The 17,159-nt window shown below is 44.2% G+C and overlaps 1 protein-coding gene across 9 annotated transcripts; it reads right to left on the reverse strand.

Annotated features, from left to right (window-relative positions):
- Positions 1–1,177: 1,177 nt before the first annotated feature.
- LOC147617981 (uncharacterized) lies at positions 1,178–14,924 on the reverse strand. 9 transcript variants are annotated; one of them, XM_086776245.1, is made up of 6 exons: positions 14,222–14,902; positions 8,735–8,818; positions 8,316–8,654; positions 7,878–7,949; positions 6,674–7,724; positions 1,178–1,426 (listed from the first exon to the last, which is right to left on the reverse strand). In XM_086776245.1, the coding sequence occupies exons 1-3, from the start codon at positions 14,636–14,638 to the stop codon at positions 8,646–8,648; spliced, it is 510 nt and encodes a 169-aa protein (XP_086632371.1). In that variant the 5' UTR covers positions 14,639–14,902; the 3' UTR covers positions 1,178–1,426; positions 6,674–7,724; positions 7,878–7,949; positions 8,316–8,645. The 9 variants fall into 9 exon arrangements, with proteins under 9 accessions (XP_086632371.1, XP_086632369.1, XP_086632372.1 ...); XM_086776246.1 differs by lacking the exon at positions 1,178–1,426 and having other exon boundaries at positions 6,448–7,040; positions 7,132–7,724; XM_086776244.1 differs by lacking the exon at positions 1,178–1,426 and having other exon boundaries at positions 6,448–7,724.
- Between the last annotated feature and the right edge of the window lie 2,235 nt (positions 14,925–17,159).

Below are 17,159 nucleotides of genomic sequence, written 5' to 3' on the forward strand. Positions count from 1 at the left end.
ACCTACAGAATGAAAGTGAAAGAAAAGGGGACGAAAGGCCAGAGAGAAGTGCATGTGGCGATGTGTGTGTGTGTGTGTGTGTGTGTGTGCATGTGTGAGAGGAAATGAGTGCGTGTGTGTGCGCGTGCATGCGATGAAGGGAAGCGAAAGTGGATGAGAGTGTGTGTGTGACAGAGAGAAGAAGGAAATGGATGTGTGTGTGTGTGTGCGTGTGCGTGTGAGGGGAAGCGACACGAGAGCGTGTGTATGATAGAGCAAAAGGAAAGGGTTGTGTATGTGCGTATGTGTGTGTGCGCACGTGTGTGTGTGAGAGAGAGGAAGGGGTGAGAGAAACGTTTAAGGCATGTTCTGCAGAGAAGCTCACGCACAAAAATCTTATCTTACAGGTTCTAGATTGTTTGTTACCTACCATGACAAAAGATGTTCGGATTTGTTTCTTATGGAGCTACCACGACCAAAGATATTTGGGTTTGTTTCTTATGGAGCTACGCAGACACGTGGGGGATCCTTGAGATGTAGGAGACGCCACTCAAACACAGATCCACTGACCACCACAGACAAAGGCGGCAAACCACAATTAGACTATCACAGCCCCACAAGTACTAGTGCCACCCATCCTATGACCCACCCTGGAGGGGTGATTGTATTGAGAGCCAAGGAGTACATGAAGACCATGATCACCAAATCCTTGACCCCACCATCCATGATCCACTTCAACCACAAAATGGTGATATTCTAGCACACCATCACATAACAAGGGAGCACGATTGACCAAGGAAGATGCATTTTTCTCATGGTTGTACACTTTATAGCATGGTAGTTTAGGATTTGCATTGATTCTAGATTTGATCCCTTATGCCTCCCCCCTCAACAACAGTGCCATGTGCGTACACCTTGACTATTTTGGGTTTTGTTTGTACCGTTGTACCCTTTTGATTTTAGCTTTCATCTTTCTATGATATCTAGAGGTTTGGATACACATGGCATATACAAGGGTTGTCTCATGGGCCATTTTGGCCTTTCATAGACATTAATATAATCTTTCTTTCTTTCTCTCTCCCCTTAAATGTACAGTGGACTCATTGGATCTCTTACATAAACGAGATATGAAAAGACTGGCAAGCAGTTCATAACAGTAAAAATTTGATATCTATATTTAAGCACATTCTAAATGAACTCTGATGCCAATAACCAAATTCCTTGTACAATGTGCAAGGGGGTCTATTCCTTTTAAGGTTTGAATTAAGCATGCTCCGAAAGCGATTATTTCAAAAAGACCAAAATTTGAAGCTTCCCCTGCTTCCCGCCCTTCTTTAAACTGCAGCGTAGGCTTTCCTTTTCCGCGGGCGGATGCCCTCCCAACAAGTGCATGGGCACTGAGAGGAGGAGCCCGTCCCTTATTAGACCTCAGCTTCTTCAGCCTCACCTGCAAAAGTAAATCCAATGCTCAGCAGTCACTTCACTTTAGCCTCTCCCTCAACCTCTCAGCTCGCCCCTCACCCAAACCCGTGGAACCCCATCCCTGAAAAACCGTGGAGTGGAGATACCATCATAGAAGCAGTAATGGACGAAAATACCACATTGCTACAGGAATTAAAAGAAGCCGAAGAACAACTCCTAAGCATTAAGAGCAAGGAACAGTACAAAGAGGCCTCCCGATTGGCAGCAAAAGACCAGACAGCAGCAGAAGCAGCTCCTCAGAAAGAGCCAGGCAACATCACCACCCCAGGTAATAACTCTGCCACCACTGTTCACGTAAGCCTGCCAATCAAACAGGTCAGAAGCAAAGTAGAAGACTATACCGAAAGATGTTTGGTTGGCCTTCTCTTTGGACCGAGACCATCTAAGGAAGCAATGAGATCCTGGATAAGGGAAAGCTGGTCCATGAAGGTCATCAGCTCCGGCCAATGGATGTTTAGACGTCTCCCCTTCTGCTTCATGAGGTGGACAAAAGACTTCAACCCAGACGGCCCCAAATCCTCAGTGTATCCAGTGTGCTCCCTAATCTACCCATCCACTTAAATCCTTGGATCAAAGCTATTTTAGCTCCCTTAGGTCAAGTTCTAGGTACCAAAGCCTTTTCGGACTACAACCCAGCGTGGCACCCCCAAGTCCTCGTCGAACTTGATCTGTCCCTACCTCTCCCAGACAAGATAGAAATAGGGTGTGGTGAGTTCTCACACACTCAGTCAATCCTCTACAAACACCTTCCAAACTCATGCTTACATTGTGGGAAACAAGGGCACCTCATCAGAAATTGTCCCATCAAAAACCCTCAGCTCATCCTCCCCCAAGTAGCTGAAAAAGCCCCCCCTCCCCCCCAGCCTTAGTCATGCCCTCCCGAACCCCGGCCCCCCTCCGTCTAACGGAAGCCTAAAAGAACCTGAGTTCATTCAAGTCAGCAGAAGAAAACCCTTCTCCAAGCCCAAACCCCCTCACCCTCTAGTCAAACCAAACAGATATTCAGTTCTAGCTGCTGTCCCAGATCCAGGTGACACGGAAGAAGAAAATGAGTGTGTTGAAAATACCCCTATCAATAAGCTGAGGCTAGACAAGGAAGTCGACAACCTGGATGCTGCAGATATGGACACAACAGCCATACCAGCTACTGAAAAGAGTTCCACTCCTCAACCAGGAAACCCCATTGATATGGAGATAAACAAAGAGCTCAAGAGAGGCAGAGCACACCTGGGCTCCACCCCCCAGTCAATCACTAAAGGAGGAAGGAACAAACCCCCAAATAAAAGATAATGAAAGCTGCAAGCTTCAACGTCAAAGGTCTTTCAGATCCTAAGAAAGCACAGCTAGTAAAACAATGGCTCAAAGCAAAAGGACACTTGGATTTCATCTCCTTAGTGGAGATTAAGACTTCAGGAGAGGAACTGAACAGAAGGCTGTTCACCATCTCCCCCGAACACTTTTGGGTGTTCTCACATCATTCTCATGGATCCGGGGGCCTCGCAGTGGGCATTCACTATGATTGCATTCAGGATCTAAAAGACTTCCACATAGACAACAACAACCAATGGATAGTTCTCCACATGAGCAGCTTCTCCTTTGTAGGAGTGTATGCCCATGGCCCTCAGAAACAAAGGACCAGAACCTGGAACTCCCTGCTAAGAGCACCACTGCTAATTATGGGGGACTATAACATGGTGGAAACCCTCAAAGACAGATTCAAATCCAAAGGTCAATCCCTGGCTGGCTCAGAGAAACAAGCATGGGAAAAGGTAAAACACAAGTTCAATCTGCAAGATCTTGGTCAAGAAGGAAGCTTCTCGTGGCAAAACTACTCTACTGGAGATCTATCCAGAAAAGCCAGGCTAGATAGAGCATACACAAGTGGTGAAATCTACTCCAAATACAACAGGTGCGAATGTGTTGTAGACATTACCACATGCATCTCAGATCACTACCCCATCATCACTACAATGGACAATCAAGACTTCAGACACAAAGCAAGCTGGTTTCACACAGATCCAGCTCTTTTGAAGCTGCCCTTAGTTCAAGAAGAAGTCAAACACATCTGGGAATCCTTCTTCAGCAGCAACCTCTCCCCGGCCAAAGCCTGGAGTCTGGCTGTCAAGTCTACCCAAAACCTTCTCAGGCAGGTCAGAAAGGAGGTTTCAGCCCACAGATCCAGCAGACTCAAAAAACTCCAAGAGAAACTGCAAGAACAGGACTCCTCTGCTGACTCAGCTAATATCAACCAGATTAGAGCCAAAATCAAAAGAGAAGAAGAAATAGCTCTTCAACATACTAAGCTTTTTACCAGGGAATGGTGGACAGGAAAATCAGACAGACCATACCAGGAAATGTTTAAAATGCTCAAGGTTAAACAAAGGCAAGAGCATATCCCCTTGCTTAAAAACAAGGAGGGAATCCAGGCTATGAACCAAGCTGAGAACAAAAAGCTGATCACTGAATACTACCACAACATCTTCCAGGAAGAAGGACCCCCCTCCTCAACTAAGGCAGCCGCAATGGAGGCAATCAAACTTGTCAGACCTAGAACAGTCCCAGCTAACATTGTTGCTACTCTCGAGTAGGATCTCTCTCACGAAGAAATCAAAGAGGTCATCTTCTCCCTCAAACCCAACAAGAGCCCAGGTGAGGATGGTCTGCCGGCTGAGTTTTTCCAATCCTTTTGTGATGTGCTAACAGGTGCCATTCTCAAAGTATGGCAAGAATCACTAAAATATGGAGCACTGCCATCACAAATCAATGGACTTATCAAGCTGATACATAAAAAAGGCCCCAAGGAGATCATGGGTAACTGGAGACCCCTCACTATGCTCAACAGTGTCTACAAAATCTTTGCCAAAGCTTTAGCCACCAAGCTGAATAAACACATGAACCAATGGATAACAAAGGAACAAAAAGGGTTCATCAAAGGCAGGTACATCTTGGACTCCATAATCGCCCTATGGGAAGGTTTTGATTATGCTGAAAAAACCAGCCAGGACTTCCTTTTTATCAAGATTGACTTTGAGAAAGCATACGACAAAATTCAGTGGGACTACATCCTCCAATCCCTCAGAGACATGGGCTTGGGACCCCAGTTCTCTCAAATGGTTAAAACTCTTTTTGGAAATGCCAAAGCTAAAATTATCTTCAATGGTGATCTGTCAGACCCATTCCCCCTTGAAAAAAGTATCAGACAAGGATGACCCCTAGCCCCCTTGCTCTATGCTATAGCTGCAGATGGTCTTAATTGGCTAATAAAGGACAAGATAAGCAAAGGGGAACTAGCTGGTATCAAACTCCCCAATGGAGATCAAATGTGCACTCAGATGTTTGCGGACGACACTAACAGTCTGATAGCAAACGAAGAAGAGAATATCAAGGTACTCTGGAGCTGTCTCCAAACTTACTGTGAGGCCTCAGGATCCAAAATCAATCACAGCAAAACAAGTATCAAAACCCTCATCGAACCCCCCGCCCTCTTGGCTCATGGAATCAGGATGTCATATCATCCAGGATGGTGAGATATTCAGGCTACTAGGCATTCCCATGGGCTTCAAGGTGTCTCAGAAATAAAGATGGCAATGGGTAATGGAAAAAATAGAAAGTAAGCTACTAAGATGGAAAAGAAAGCAACTATCATTAGCAGGGAGAATTATGGTACTTAACCATTTTATCATCCCCTCCACGATATTCTTCCTCAGCTGCTGGAGACCCCCCGATGCTGACCTCAATGATCTCACCAAACTCTGCAGGAACTACCTTTGGGGAGGAGACCCATGGAACAGAAGCAGACCTAAAGTAAAATGGGACACCTGCACGGTGCCCAAAACCAAGGGAGGTCTGGGGATTAAAGACATTCGTCTGTATGCTGACAGAATGGCCGCTAAATGGATCATCAGAGCTATGGAGAACCCCACCGAAGACTGGGCACAGCTACTGGTCAAGGACATCCCTAGGTTTACAATCACCGGACACAACAAATGGCTAAATCTTCCCATTATCACCATAGTAGCCTCCAGGCACCCCATTACCCCTAAAGGGAGCCAACTGGTCACGTCCATATGGAAGGCCTGGTTCAGAATTAAAAGTTTTCTGTCCATCAATCTCAATGACAACAAATCAGAAGGTATATTAGCCACTGACTCCTGCTGGTGGTCTATTCTCCCTCATACCCTCCTGGAGCCAGAAGAAGAGAAATTAGCCCTTAATCTGCACAAAAAAGGTCTAGCAACCTGGGCAGATATGTTCAACCCCTACCACGGTACCTGGCTCTCAAGAGCAGAGTTGGTAGCCAAATTTGATTGCAGAACCCCAGAACTAGACCTAATCCAAAGCAGAGCACTCCAATGGAACACTCAAGAAATCTGGAAAATCAGCAGAACCCCCACCTTCAATTTCCTAGCCTTTCACTGGTTAAAGAATAAACCCCTCCTCCCCATCCCTAATCTTGAAAAGTCCCCCCCAATTCATGTTACTCTTAACCGCAATATCACCTGGGACAGGAAAAGATGGTACAACAGTCTCAAGGAGCTGTGGAGCACTCACATTGAACCCAAGAAATCTTGCCTCGCCTGGCTGGTTGCCTACAGAGCCATTTGGACACAGAGCAAGGCTGCCAAGTTTAACATCGCCTCAGATAATTGTGCAAGATGCGGCTTACTTGAGGACGATCTACACATTTTTTTACATTGCAAACACATCTCAAATACTTTCAAAGAGCTACATGCAGCTATTCTTAGTTGGGGGAAAGATGTAAATTGGAAGAATACAATATTAGGAGAAAACATAGGATGCTCAACAACTTTATGGAATGTAATAAGATGCGAGTATCTATTGCACCCTGGCTACAGAGGATTGCAGTCACTTTCGACAACCCAGAAATCAAGGGCCCTCCTCTCTCTGTTTGTTTAACTACAACATGCATTAGGTATTGGAACAAACAAACACAAGCCCTATTCAATCTGGAGAAGAGGCTACTGATTAAGTTACAAAAGAGAGCATCAGATTACACCAGGGAAAAACTGGAAAAAACCAGAGACAAAATTATCCTAATCCTTTCAAAGGACAGAGCATTAATAGAAGCAATATGCAGTCTGCAGTAATCAAACCTATCTCTTCCCCTTACAGGAGTAGAAGAGTAACAACATGCATACAGGTATCAGGCTCCAACCCAGAGAAGCAGAAAAATCAGCTAAGGCAAAGTGACCTGGCGTGCTCCATAGCTCCAGAGTGGCATCAAACGCCAGACCGCCATGGAACCGGGGGTGCCCCCTGCAAGGTCGGCAGAGCAGCTCAATTCTGATCAAAGAAACTCATGGCCCGCAGACATTCCATCGGCTACGGCCCTCTCCAAATTCGAATGCAGGTACACAACAACAAGAAGAGTCCGATAACCGCCACCTCGTCCACATCGGATCCTCCTGCAAGGACGGTGGAAAGTATCAGAGAAGCCCTGATTAAGCTCAACCTTTACCTTAGAGGTGAGGCTGATCCTCCTCCAGCGGTACCGGTGGATCAAGAAAGAAGAAAGCTCCGCACAGATGGAGAGTCCTCCAGCGTCCTATTGAGGGTGTCTGCAGAAGGGACGTGTTCGAACAACAAGGTAAAGACCCACAACCAGAACCAAAATAAAACAACAAATACCCTTGAGATAGCCTCCTCCACCTGACCGGGGACGATGCCATGATGCGGTAGGAAGTCCGAGTCGAAGGCTGTTAGCCGATGGAAGAGATGCAGGATGAAGATATTCGCCTATCAGCAAGAAGGTACTCCCCTCCAAGCCCCCTTCATCGCTCAGGGCGGCGAGCAAAAAGGAGCTATCCGCTAGGCCGGATGATCGCGAGAGAAGGAAGTGGGAGGAGACCGATAGTTAATGGGAAGGAAGATGAGTAGCGGTCCTGCTCAGCGGAGGCTTCTCAGGTCGCACCATCCTCCCCTGCAAGGCCGTGTAGAAGAAGCAGAAGTGTTTCAGGCTGGCCGGGGACACCTCTAGCTACCTTGGATGCCAGCCAACCCTCGGGGCACCTCCGAACAAGATGGAAGCTGCAGAGATAACAGCAAAGCTGAACGAGGAAGAAGGAATCCATGCAGCTAGGCGATGGATTAGACCTTTAGCCAACAGTTTTCTCCCCACCCACGCGTGAGCACATGCAGACACATGCAACAAGCGTGCCACTTGTAAGGCAGCGGCCTAGTCTGAATGAAAAACAGCCACGTGGCCAATGTAACCTTGGATTCTTCCTCTCTCTTTAATTTATCTGCCCTTTTTTGAAAAAAAAAAAAAAGACCAAAATTTGAAGTTGATCAGGCAACATGTACTATCGTTGAGACCTTCAAAATATTTTGTGGGCACCTTTCCAAAAAAATAACTCCAAAAGGGGATGGCAGCCAGATTTTTGGTAAACAAACACCTCCATTTCGGCGTTACAATACTTGTGCACTGCTCCACACATCACTCCAGCTGAAAATAAGAGGTTTGACACCTGAACCAATCCACAGCACCAAGACCAAGTGCTGATTACTTGCACGAGAAATAAAATACTCAAGCTGAAAAAATGGCGCACGAGATTGATGTCTCATTTCTAAAAACAATGATAATTACTCTATATGATCTCAGGAGTCACAATGTTTGTTGAGCTTATTACAAGCTCAAAAGGGCACCAACTCTCAAACGCGACAAAAACTACAATCAAACCATTCACAGTTCTATCACAATATCCTTAAAATATGCAACACTACCTAAATTCTGGCTGGTGCAGAAATGAACAATCAGCTTGGAAAGTCTCCATTGTGAGACAGGCCCTGCTCATTCACGACATCATGTTTATAATACAAATGCAAGAACAAACCTTCATAGTTCTTCAATCACAAATTACTCTTCATCCACAACTGAACTTGCATCTTCGTTGTCTTCGCACGGTGGTAAGGACAACGCGTTGTAAGTTGAGCTACCCCTGCCCATATTTCTGATTGTCTGCAATGCTGCCAAGGTATTCTTGTGTAATTGCTTTATGACATCCTCACTAAAAATTGAATCATCCTCGAAAACATTTTCCCTTGTGTCCCTCTCAAATGCCTAGCCAGTATATCCATGCTGCAGAAAGGTTGACGAGGCGCATCTGGGATGAAGGACAACTGTAACCACGCACCCGTCAACCTATCATGCTTCTTCACAATTTTTACCAGACCTGCATCAACATGCACAACAATTTAGATTGAAAGCAGTCACACCCAAACAAAATCTCACATAGAGACTGCTTGTTATTACCTCGACATCTTCTCCAGCATCCCAAGAGCCACATAACCTCGTGTCAGTCTCGCATCTACTGCCACCCTCATAAAGAAAGTCGAGCTACTTAAAAAAATCCCCAAATATACATATCAGGTAACATACTCCACAATAGCCTCCCCATAAGTAAACTTATGGTTAACAATGAGGCCCCTCAACTAAGCATACGACCATAATGCCTCCAAATGTCATTGCATATCCTCTGAAGAGTCTACTATAAGCAAATTGTCATTTGCATAAATAAGTAAAAGTATATATGTGGGCCCCCCCTCCCGCCTCTCTATAAAATCAAACACCTCATCATTATTAAGTCCAAAGAAAGAGGGCATCCCTGCTTCACCCCAATGGTGCTCTCAATCAGCTCTATATCACCCTCGATTTTCCTCATTCTGCCCAAAATTGCCATATACAAGGATAAGACCCCCCGAGTGAGCTTTGTAGGTACTCCCATGTCATATAGCCTCCTCAGAAGCCGAGCAAGTGATACTGTATCAAAAGCTTTGTGAAAATCTACAAAGCAACTATATATCCTCCATCCCTTTTGCCATGACCTCCTCAATGATGGCCCTAAGTGTAAATATATGGCATGCCTGGCTTGGTGCCCGCGTCTTGCTCTGAGCCTCTGTCCAGCTGCTAAGCTCATGCTCAAGAATAGAGGCATGCCATTTGGCCAAAGTATCGCAAATCATGATGGTGCGGTAATTGCCTGAGTCTATAGGATCCCCAAATTTCAAGATGGACACAAAGGTGTTATCAACCACACAACGGGAAAACCCTCACAAAGAGCCCTGTTAAACATATGAACCAACAAAGGAGCCAACATATCCCTCGCATATATAAAGTGCTTTGCCACCAAATCCTTATGATCTGAGGCCTTCCTTACTTCCAACCTGTCAATGGCATCACGCATCACTACCTCTCTGAAAGAAGTAGATGTATCTGGGACGGCTGAGACCTGGTAGAGAGCTATAGCATACTGACTCCAAGAATCTGTGGATGTGATGGGACTCGAGGGAGTCCCGGAGTGCCGGGCGGTGCTCCTAAAACAATCTCTAAGCCTATCTAGAATCTTGGCTAAGAAACTTGTAACAAAACTCTTGCTCTAGCTAAGCAAGGAAGACTCTTTTCCTTTGTCGTATGAAACATCGGAAAGAGGTGTGTGTCTGTCTATGAGTAAGGGACCCTAGAGCCACCTCACTACATAGGTGAGCTCTCTACTCAAGACACTCGTCATCATACCATTGATTTTGGGGGCATAGTCCTAGATGAGGCCTCGAGCAGCCGTGAGAATGAGGTAAGGCAACTGAAGAATATAGAGCACCTGCCACCCCAAAGATACATGTGGGTCTAGCTCCACTGTAGTATTAAAAATATAAAAAACATAAACTGAGAAGGTTTCTTGTGAGAAATGATATCTAGGATGTTTCAAGTGCTGTGGGAGAGGACATTCCCTAGGATAGTGGCAATCCAAAGAGATAGATAGGTAGGCATGGTCTGCTACTACTCCTAGGAGGCAGGTGGAAACCGCGTGAAATCATGTATATGAAGCATGAGTGAAAGACGGGCAAGCAAGTAATCACCTGTGCTAGCACCATGCCTAAGGCCCCTAGAGCCAGGAGATGTGTCCCAAAGTATGTACATGTTGTAATATCCTCTGAAGTCCTCGCAATATCCAGATGCTCCATCTCTCTAAACATATCATCTGAGCTAATTACATTGCACTCCTACCCACTAGATTATCAACTCAAACTAAGTGTATATTCATCTTAGCAAACATCATAGACATTCATTAATTGTGGACATTTCAACATTGAATGTGTAAAGTGTATATGTGTGAGAGAGAGAGAGTGTGTGTGTGTACTATGTGTAGAAGAATCGTGATAGAGTTTGATTCTATAAAGTGTGTGCATGTGCGCATAGTTTTCTTTTATCTTGATGTTAGGCCTTAGCCCCTTTTTCCCCTTTCTTCATCAAGGTTATTATGTGGTTTTAAAAATTTGGCTAATGATGCTTGATAAGGTCATGAGCAAACAATGGGTATTCATATTTTGAAGTTTTGTACACTTTCTACATGAGTAAGAGGAAGGATGAAGGGTACAACTTGGGCTCTGTGCCCTTGGGGTGTTTTTAATAGAATGATATTTTTTGAAGAAAAAATAAAGGATGAAAAAAATTACTATTCTAATTGGTTCTGTACAGATGGTTCAGTATGTACGTATGGAATAAATCCTAAAGTATGAGTACCAGACCCAACCTTGTCTATATGCATGTGTGTACACGCGTGTGCTGTGTGTTTCTGTGATGCTCTGTATTGTGTTTAGTATGTGTATTTCTTTTTGCAAGATGCACACACACACACACACACACACACACACACACACACACATAACGAAGTCAATTTAATGCCCACGAGAGGCCAATATTGATCTATGGAACCAAAAACACCAATACAATCTAAGAATCTATTATCTCCTTCACGAAACAAGAAAATAGATAGTGCTAAAGATAAGAGAGCCTAAGGCGGGCTTGTTAGAGTTGCACAAAATCGGAAGCAAGACCTATTGTGCAATGGACCTCTTCACCAAGGCTCTTCCTCGATAGTTAGTTGGCAACCACTCCAACTCCTTGGTCCTAATACCCCATCCATGATACGAGAGTAAATGTTAACGTTATTTTGGTCATCTCCAAGATGTGTCCAGGCACCCATTTTGATGTCCGCGTGCCCTATTATTTTTATGCATAGTTTGTGCAATTGTTAAGGGCTGCCCACCTTTTTAAGCATATTTATTATTTTTCCTTCCCCCTTATTATTGTCATGAACTGTCCTACCCCCTAAGTGGGGCAGCCCCTCCCCCTCATTCTCGCATCTTGGTATTGCACTTGTGCAGCGCAATTACTTGCAGGTCATCCCTGCACCCTCGCAAGGGCTACTTGATGTATTCTTAATCCTCTCACCTCGTTTCCCATCTCCACATCATCTTTCGCCGTGGCATTGAGGACAACTATCTCACCACCACCGATGTACTTCATATTACACCCAGAGATTTCATTAGGATGGGGGACATAGAGCACTAGAGCATGGTTGTACACCTATAGCATGATAGTGACAGGACGCATGGGTGGCGAGATGCATAGCTTTGCACAATTACTTGCAGGTCATCCCTGCACCCTCGCAAACATGAGTGGCGAGATGCATAGCTCTGAGCCACATATACATTTCTAGTTGTATCTAGGTTTTTTTTCATTCATCCATGATGCACATAGACATGGATACTTGTAATTGGATTTGTCACATAGGCCATGTTGGCCTTCAATCGACAAACACTGGATGGAGCTAGCTAGCTACATGCATATCATGATTGTACCCCCTGAGCATATAGTTCTATCCCTAGAGTTAGAGCTCCCCCCCTTCATCACCCTCACACCTTTGTACCCCCCCTAGATTTCAGCTTTTTATTTTGTATCAGCAGTTTATTTTGTACCTTTTGTCCTTTCCTATGGATATTCAGAGGACATACTCATGTATATCGACTTGTCTCATAGGCCGAGTTCGGCCTCTAGGAGACATTAATAAAGCTCTCTCTCTCTCTCTCTCTCTCTCTCTCTCTCTCTCTCGCACACGCCCTATCCCTCCCATCTCTTCTCTCTCTCGCTCTCTCTCTCTCTCTCAGCCACACAACTAAAAAACAGGAAACAAGAACTCAATAAAGTATACGAAGCAAGGAAACAAGGAAAATGGGCAGTCTACCGTAGAGGTAGAGCTGTTATTGCAGATTTCAGGACAACCAAACATGGTAGTAATGAAGAGTAGCTGCTAGAGAAATCCTTCATGTTATCTAGGATTCTCCTACGGTCAAGTAGGGAATTTGAACTATTTCTAGTTTTATCTCTATTTTCATTTTTGTTGCCCCCGAAGTGGAATGTAATCACATGGATGTATCTGATTAGTCCTATAGGTCAGATGTGGCCTCTAAAGGACGTTAATATAGTTTTCTTTTCTTTCTTCTCTCTCTCTCTCTCTCTCTCTCTCTCTCTCTCTCTCGTGATTTCAGTTTGTTATCATCTGCACACACTCCGCTGCATATTTTCTGACACTTGCATGTGCAAAGTCAGCATGAAGGAATAGATTGTGTCAAATGAAAAGGATCCATCTTTATCATTTAGTGCCACACTGTTAGACCTCGCATAAAGGTAGAAAACTTCACTTTCAGATGGTGTACAACAGAGAAACTTGGAACTGGTTTAGGCGTGTTTAAGCAAGCCAGGGAAATGATACACCTAAGAGCCCAAACAAAAAACTCTTGGCGGCTAGTTCTGTCACTACTACAACGTCGCCAACAAAGTCAACTCCTCTCAAACAAAGATGCTCAAGTAGAAGTAGCAAAGGAAAATGATCAATCATAGAAGTGCCAGGAAAAAAGGTTGGCAAAAAAAACACAACTCAAAACCACGCACCAGCCAGCAACCAACAAGCCAGAAAACACTGCCCTCTCAAGGGTTGCCTAAAGGGAAAGAGAGGTGGAAGCTGAAGCGCTTCTAAGCCCAAAAACACTGCTTTCAAGCAGCCAGGAGATTGCCGATGTAAAAATCCTTACATAGTAAGTAAAATATTGCTGTATAGGCTTGGAACGCTGAGACCAGAGGCACTCCATGTGTCAATTCTGTGTGAAGCAAAAGTGCCGATGCCAGCAACCTTCCTAAAAGCAATAAAAATCACCCTCAAACCAACCCAAAACTCAGCCTAACTGGTGTGCCTACCTAGTATACACCAAGTTACAAGAGAGCAGCACTCAATGAGCCTTAGTAATGTAGCCAGTTACAAATTGTACCAAGACAACACTAAACACCAATCAAACAAAGTGAGCAGAACTGCCCAAATACAGAGAGTACCTCGCATGTGCTTAATGCCGAAATGTGTTTTGCACTTGAGTCTCTCTGCACTAGTATAATGGCAATTTTAACAACTTCTTAGACTCTCGATTTATAAGATAGCTATGTTTTTTCGATTCACCAAAGCAACTCCTGTGAAGTTTGAAAGTTTGTATCACTACACTTTTCAATGGGATCCCTGCCAAATACACCAGACAGAACTGCCCCCCCTCCCCCCCAAAGAAAAGGAAATCTCAGTAGCTTTTCTGAACTTTCTCACCTAAATCTTTCTATAGAAATAACTGGCCAGAGGCACAGAGAAATTACCAATCTAATTAGCACAATGTCCTCTATCACTAATGCCTGTGGGCATCATTTTGACTCTATACACAGAAAATAAGCTGATGAAAAACAAAACAGAACCATGGATACTGTGATTCTTTACACACTCTATAAATGGGTACCAGACAATTCATCACGATTAACCAAATGGATGAACAATGGTGGCAATACAAGCAAACATATGTGATCCAGCAGAGAGAAAAAAGTAACAAATAAGCACTGCAATCGAATAAAGAAATTGATTCACGAACATACCTGCGATTTCATCACAAACTCCTCCTCCTTAGCCGCAACAAAATCATTCATTTTGTCAAGCTCTCCGTCCAAAAGTCTCTTAAATTCTTCTTCCAGTAGACGTCTGAAATCCGCATCATCCAGTAGATGTCTGCGCTTTGCAATTCTTCCTTCTTCATGCATCTGCCTGGCTCTCTTGTCTCCAAGCGGCACACTTGCCTGCCCATTTGATGCATCACCTTCACTGCCATGGGCAGCTGGATGTGAGGCCACATCATCTCCTGCATATGGCAATCCATGGCGATCCTCAGCTGCACGAATGGACTCATCAAGAAGCGAATTGAGGCGCTTCTTGAGGTATTTGTAAGCCAGGAACTTGTCTTTCCATGTGGGAAGTGCACTGTCGATGAGGGATTGGATGAGTTTTCCAAACTTCATTCCGGCCAGATAATATAAGAGGAAGGGCCTGCGCAGGATTAGGGTTAGGGCAAGGGAAAAAGGCAAACCGAGATGCAAATATACAGAGATAAACTAGGGGACGGGGACAGGCCCCCGAGAGGAGAGGGGAGAAAGGATGTGAGAAGAAGGGGGAGAAGGAGAAGCCATGGAAGCTTGAGAGAGCTTACTGAGGTGTGTAGTTGCTTGAAGAAGACGAAGAGGACGCCAAGCAGTGACGCAGAAAACAAAGATGGGGCGTTGATGCAAATGCCCCGTCCTCCTGCCGTCAAATGGGAATCTAATTTTCATTTTTAAAAAAGGGAATATCCCGTATATATATAGATGCCGTCCCTCCATACTATTTATGGAAAGGTAATAACAATTAGAAGCCGTCCCTCCACACTAATTGCGAGTTGAACTTCCGCTCTAAAGTGGAAGTACGTTTGAACAACTAGGACACTATTCAACAACCGTTGAGTCTACCCTGATAGATGCCAACATGGGAGGATGTGTGTGGTGTGCATGCGTGGGTGTGCGTGTCCTCTCCCTGTACAAGCAGCGCTTCACCCTCCCATGCTCTCTCTTCTCACTCTCTCTCGTTCACTACCAGCTTGTAATCGGCGCCATTGCTACTCTCCTTTGCTAATACAGGCAGCGCCTTTCTCTCTCTCTCTAATTGCCTACGTCGCTTACACCTGCAACCATTGCCACACCCCCTCGCTACGCAGCCTCCAAATAGTCCTTCACCTACGCAAGCCCTCCTATGCCTGTAGCCTATACCTCTCTCTCTCTATGCTTACGCCTCTCTCTCTCTCTTTATGTACAGAGTTCACACACACACATTAACAACAAACAAATAAGCAGGCTTACCTCCTCCTCCTCCTCCTCCTGTTCTTGCTCGTTTGCTAGAGAGAGAAGCGCTCTCTCTCTCTCTCTTTTATATGCTCTCAAGAGGGTGACGGGTACCAAACGGGTGCTAAAACTACCCACCCTTCCATTTTTTTATTTGAAACTTTTCATTTGTAACCACATTAAGGTCTCCAAACTTGCGTTCCCACCTAACCATCCTCAAAGCTTGAGTTCGAAACTCATCATACTAACCCTCGTTCTCTTCCCCTCGATCTCTCTCTTCTCTCTTCACTCTTACATACAACCTCCTCTTTATGTACAATACAATGTTAATCGTCACCATACCCATGCAATGTGCTTACACCAATGGACAACATCGACAATCTCATGATGCATGCAAATACCATGACATTCCACACACATATGCTTTCAAATACCATGGAAATGCACCTAAAATAACCACAATTGACCCTATTTAAACCCTAAAAATTGCTAAAAATGGCTTCGATCCAGGGGTCATCATCCCCCCCACACTAAAATGTGAGCGTCCTCACGAACACAGCAGCAACTTCACTTCACAGCTTCCCCCACACTTAACTTCTTCACCATCACTGCCTAGCATCACATCTCCACTTCATCACTTTGAAACAACCACCAACCATACACTAGAATTACACCGTACCAAACAAACAAACAAAAACAAAAAACAAACTTGTAACACTTCCACATCAGCACACATAAATAAGTGAATGAAAATCCAAGTTGCAAACACCACTATAAGACTTATATAACACTAACCAATAGATAAACCAAAAAGGTTTATTAAGCAAACATCAAATCCCAAAAACAGTAAAAATTAGCAACTACCACAACATCCTCACTATGTCTATAATATTTCCACTTTAATAAGTAGAAAACAACCCATCCATAACTACAAAACTCTAGGAAAACTACCTTCCACTCACTTCCATATTTCATAAAGACAATAATAGCACAACTAACCATGGAAGTCATTGCCTGATTGAAATTCCCTTATATCAGAACCATGCCTTTCTCGTTTCAATTTTTTTTCTCTTTTGAATTTTTTTTTTTAATACCAAATGCATACCACAATGGCAACCACCCCATATGAAACTAAGCTGCGATCCTCAGACCTTGCCACCCGGCTAGGTTGACTCCAAGAACCTACCAAGCTCACATGGCGATGGCTATCCCAAAACAGCCCAAGGCATCGGTTTAGAGTACTGACAACCCTGCCAGCATGACTCTCCTCACCTACCAAGAACCATTAAGGCGATAGACCACATATACCACATACATACATTTGAATTTTTTTTTCCTTTTTTTTCTGCTTTTTTTTCATTTTTTTAAAGGCAATGATTTGAAAACCCTCCCCAGGCTCATCATGAAAATCGAGACTATTATGGTCATTATAACCCAGGAATAAGGGAGAAAAGTTCCTTCCACTAGAGTTCTTAAGCACTTCCAAGGTGCTACCTACCATTAAAGAGAAAAAATATAGTCAATGCAGCACATGCCTAGTTAAGATGAATGTGGTAATGACCAATTTCTACTATAGAGCTCAGCAAGAAACTCATAGAATTAGTATCCTTGACTAATAAACCCCAAATCTTTCCAAAAGAAAGAATCATATAAGTCAAGTACCAAGCAA

This window comes from Cibotium barometz, chromosome 36 (genome assembly GCF_041138505.1).
Source record: "Cibotium barometz isolate CiBa-2024 chromosome 36, ASM4113850v1, whole genome shotgun sequence".
Lineage (NCBI taxonomy): Eukaryota > Viridiplantae > Streptophyta > Polypodiopsida > Cyatheales > Cibotiaceae > Cibotium > Cibotium barometz.

Bases quoted from the DNA above. Each gene is read 5' to 3' on its own strand.
- LOC147617981 (XM_086776243.1), bottom strand. From the start codon at position 14,638: ATGAAGTTTGGAAAACTCATCCAATCCCTCATCGACAGTGCACTTCCC. The intron at 7,950-14,221 runs GTATGTTCGTGA...GGATTGGTTCAG, and splicing joins AGTTTGTGATGAAATCGCAG to GTGTCAAACCTCTTATTTTC. The intron at 1,427-7,819 runs GTGCCCACAAAA...TTACTTTTGCAG, and splicing joins GGAGTTATTTTTTTGGAAAG to GTGAGGCTGAAGAAGCTGAG.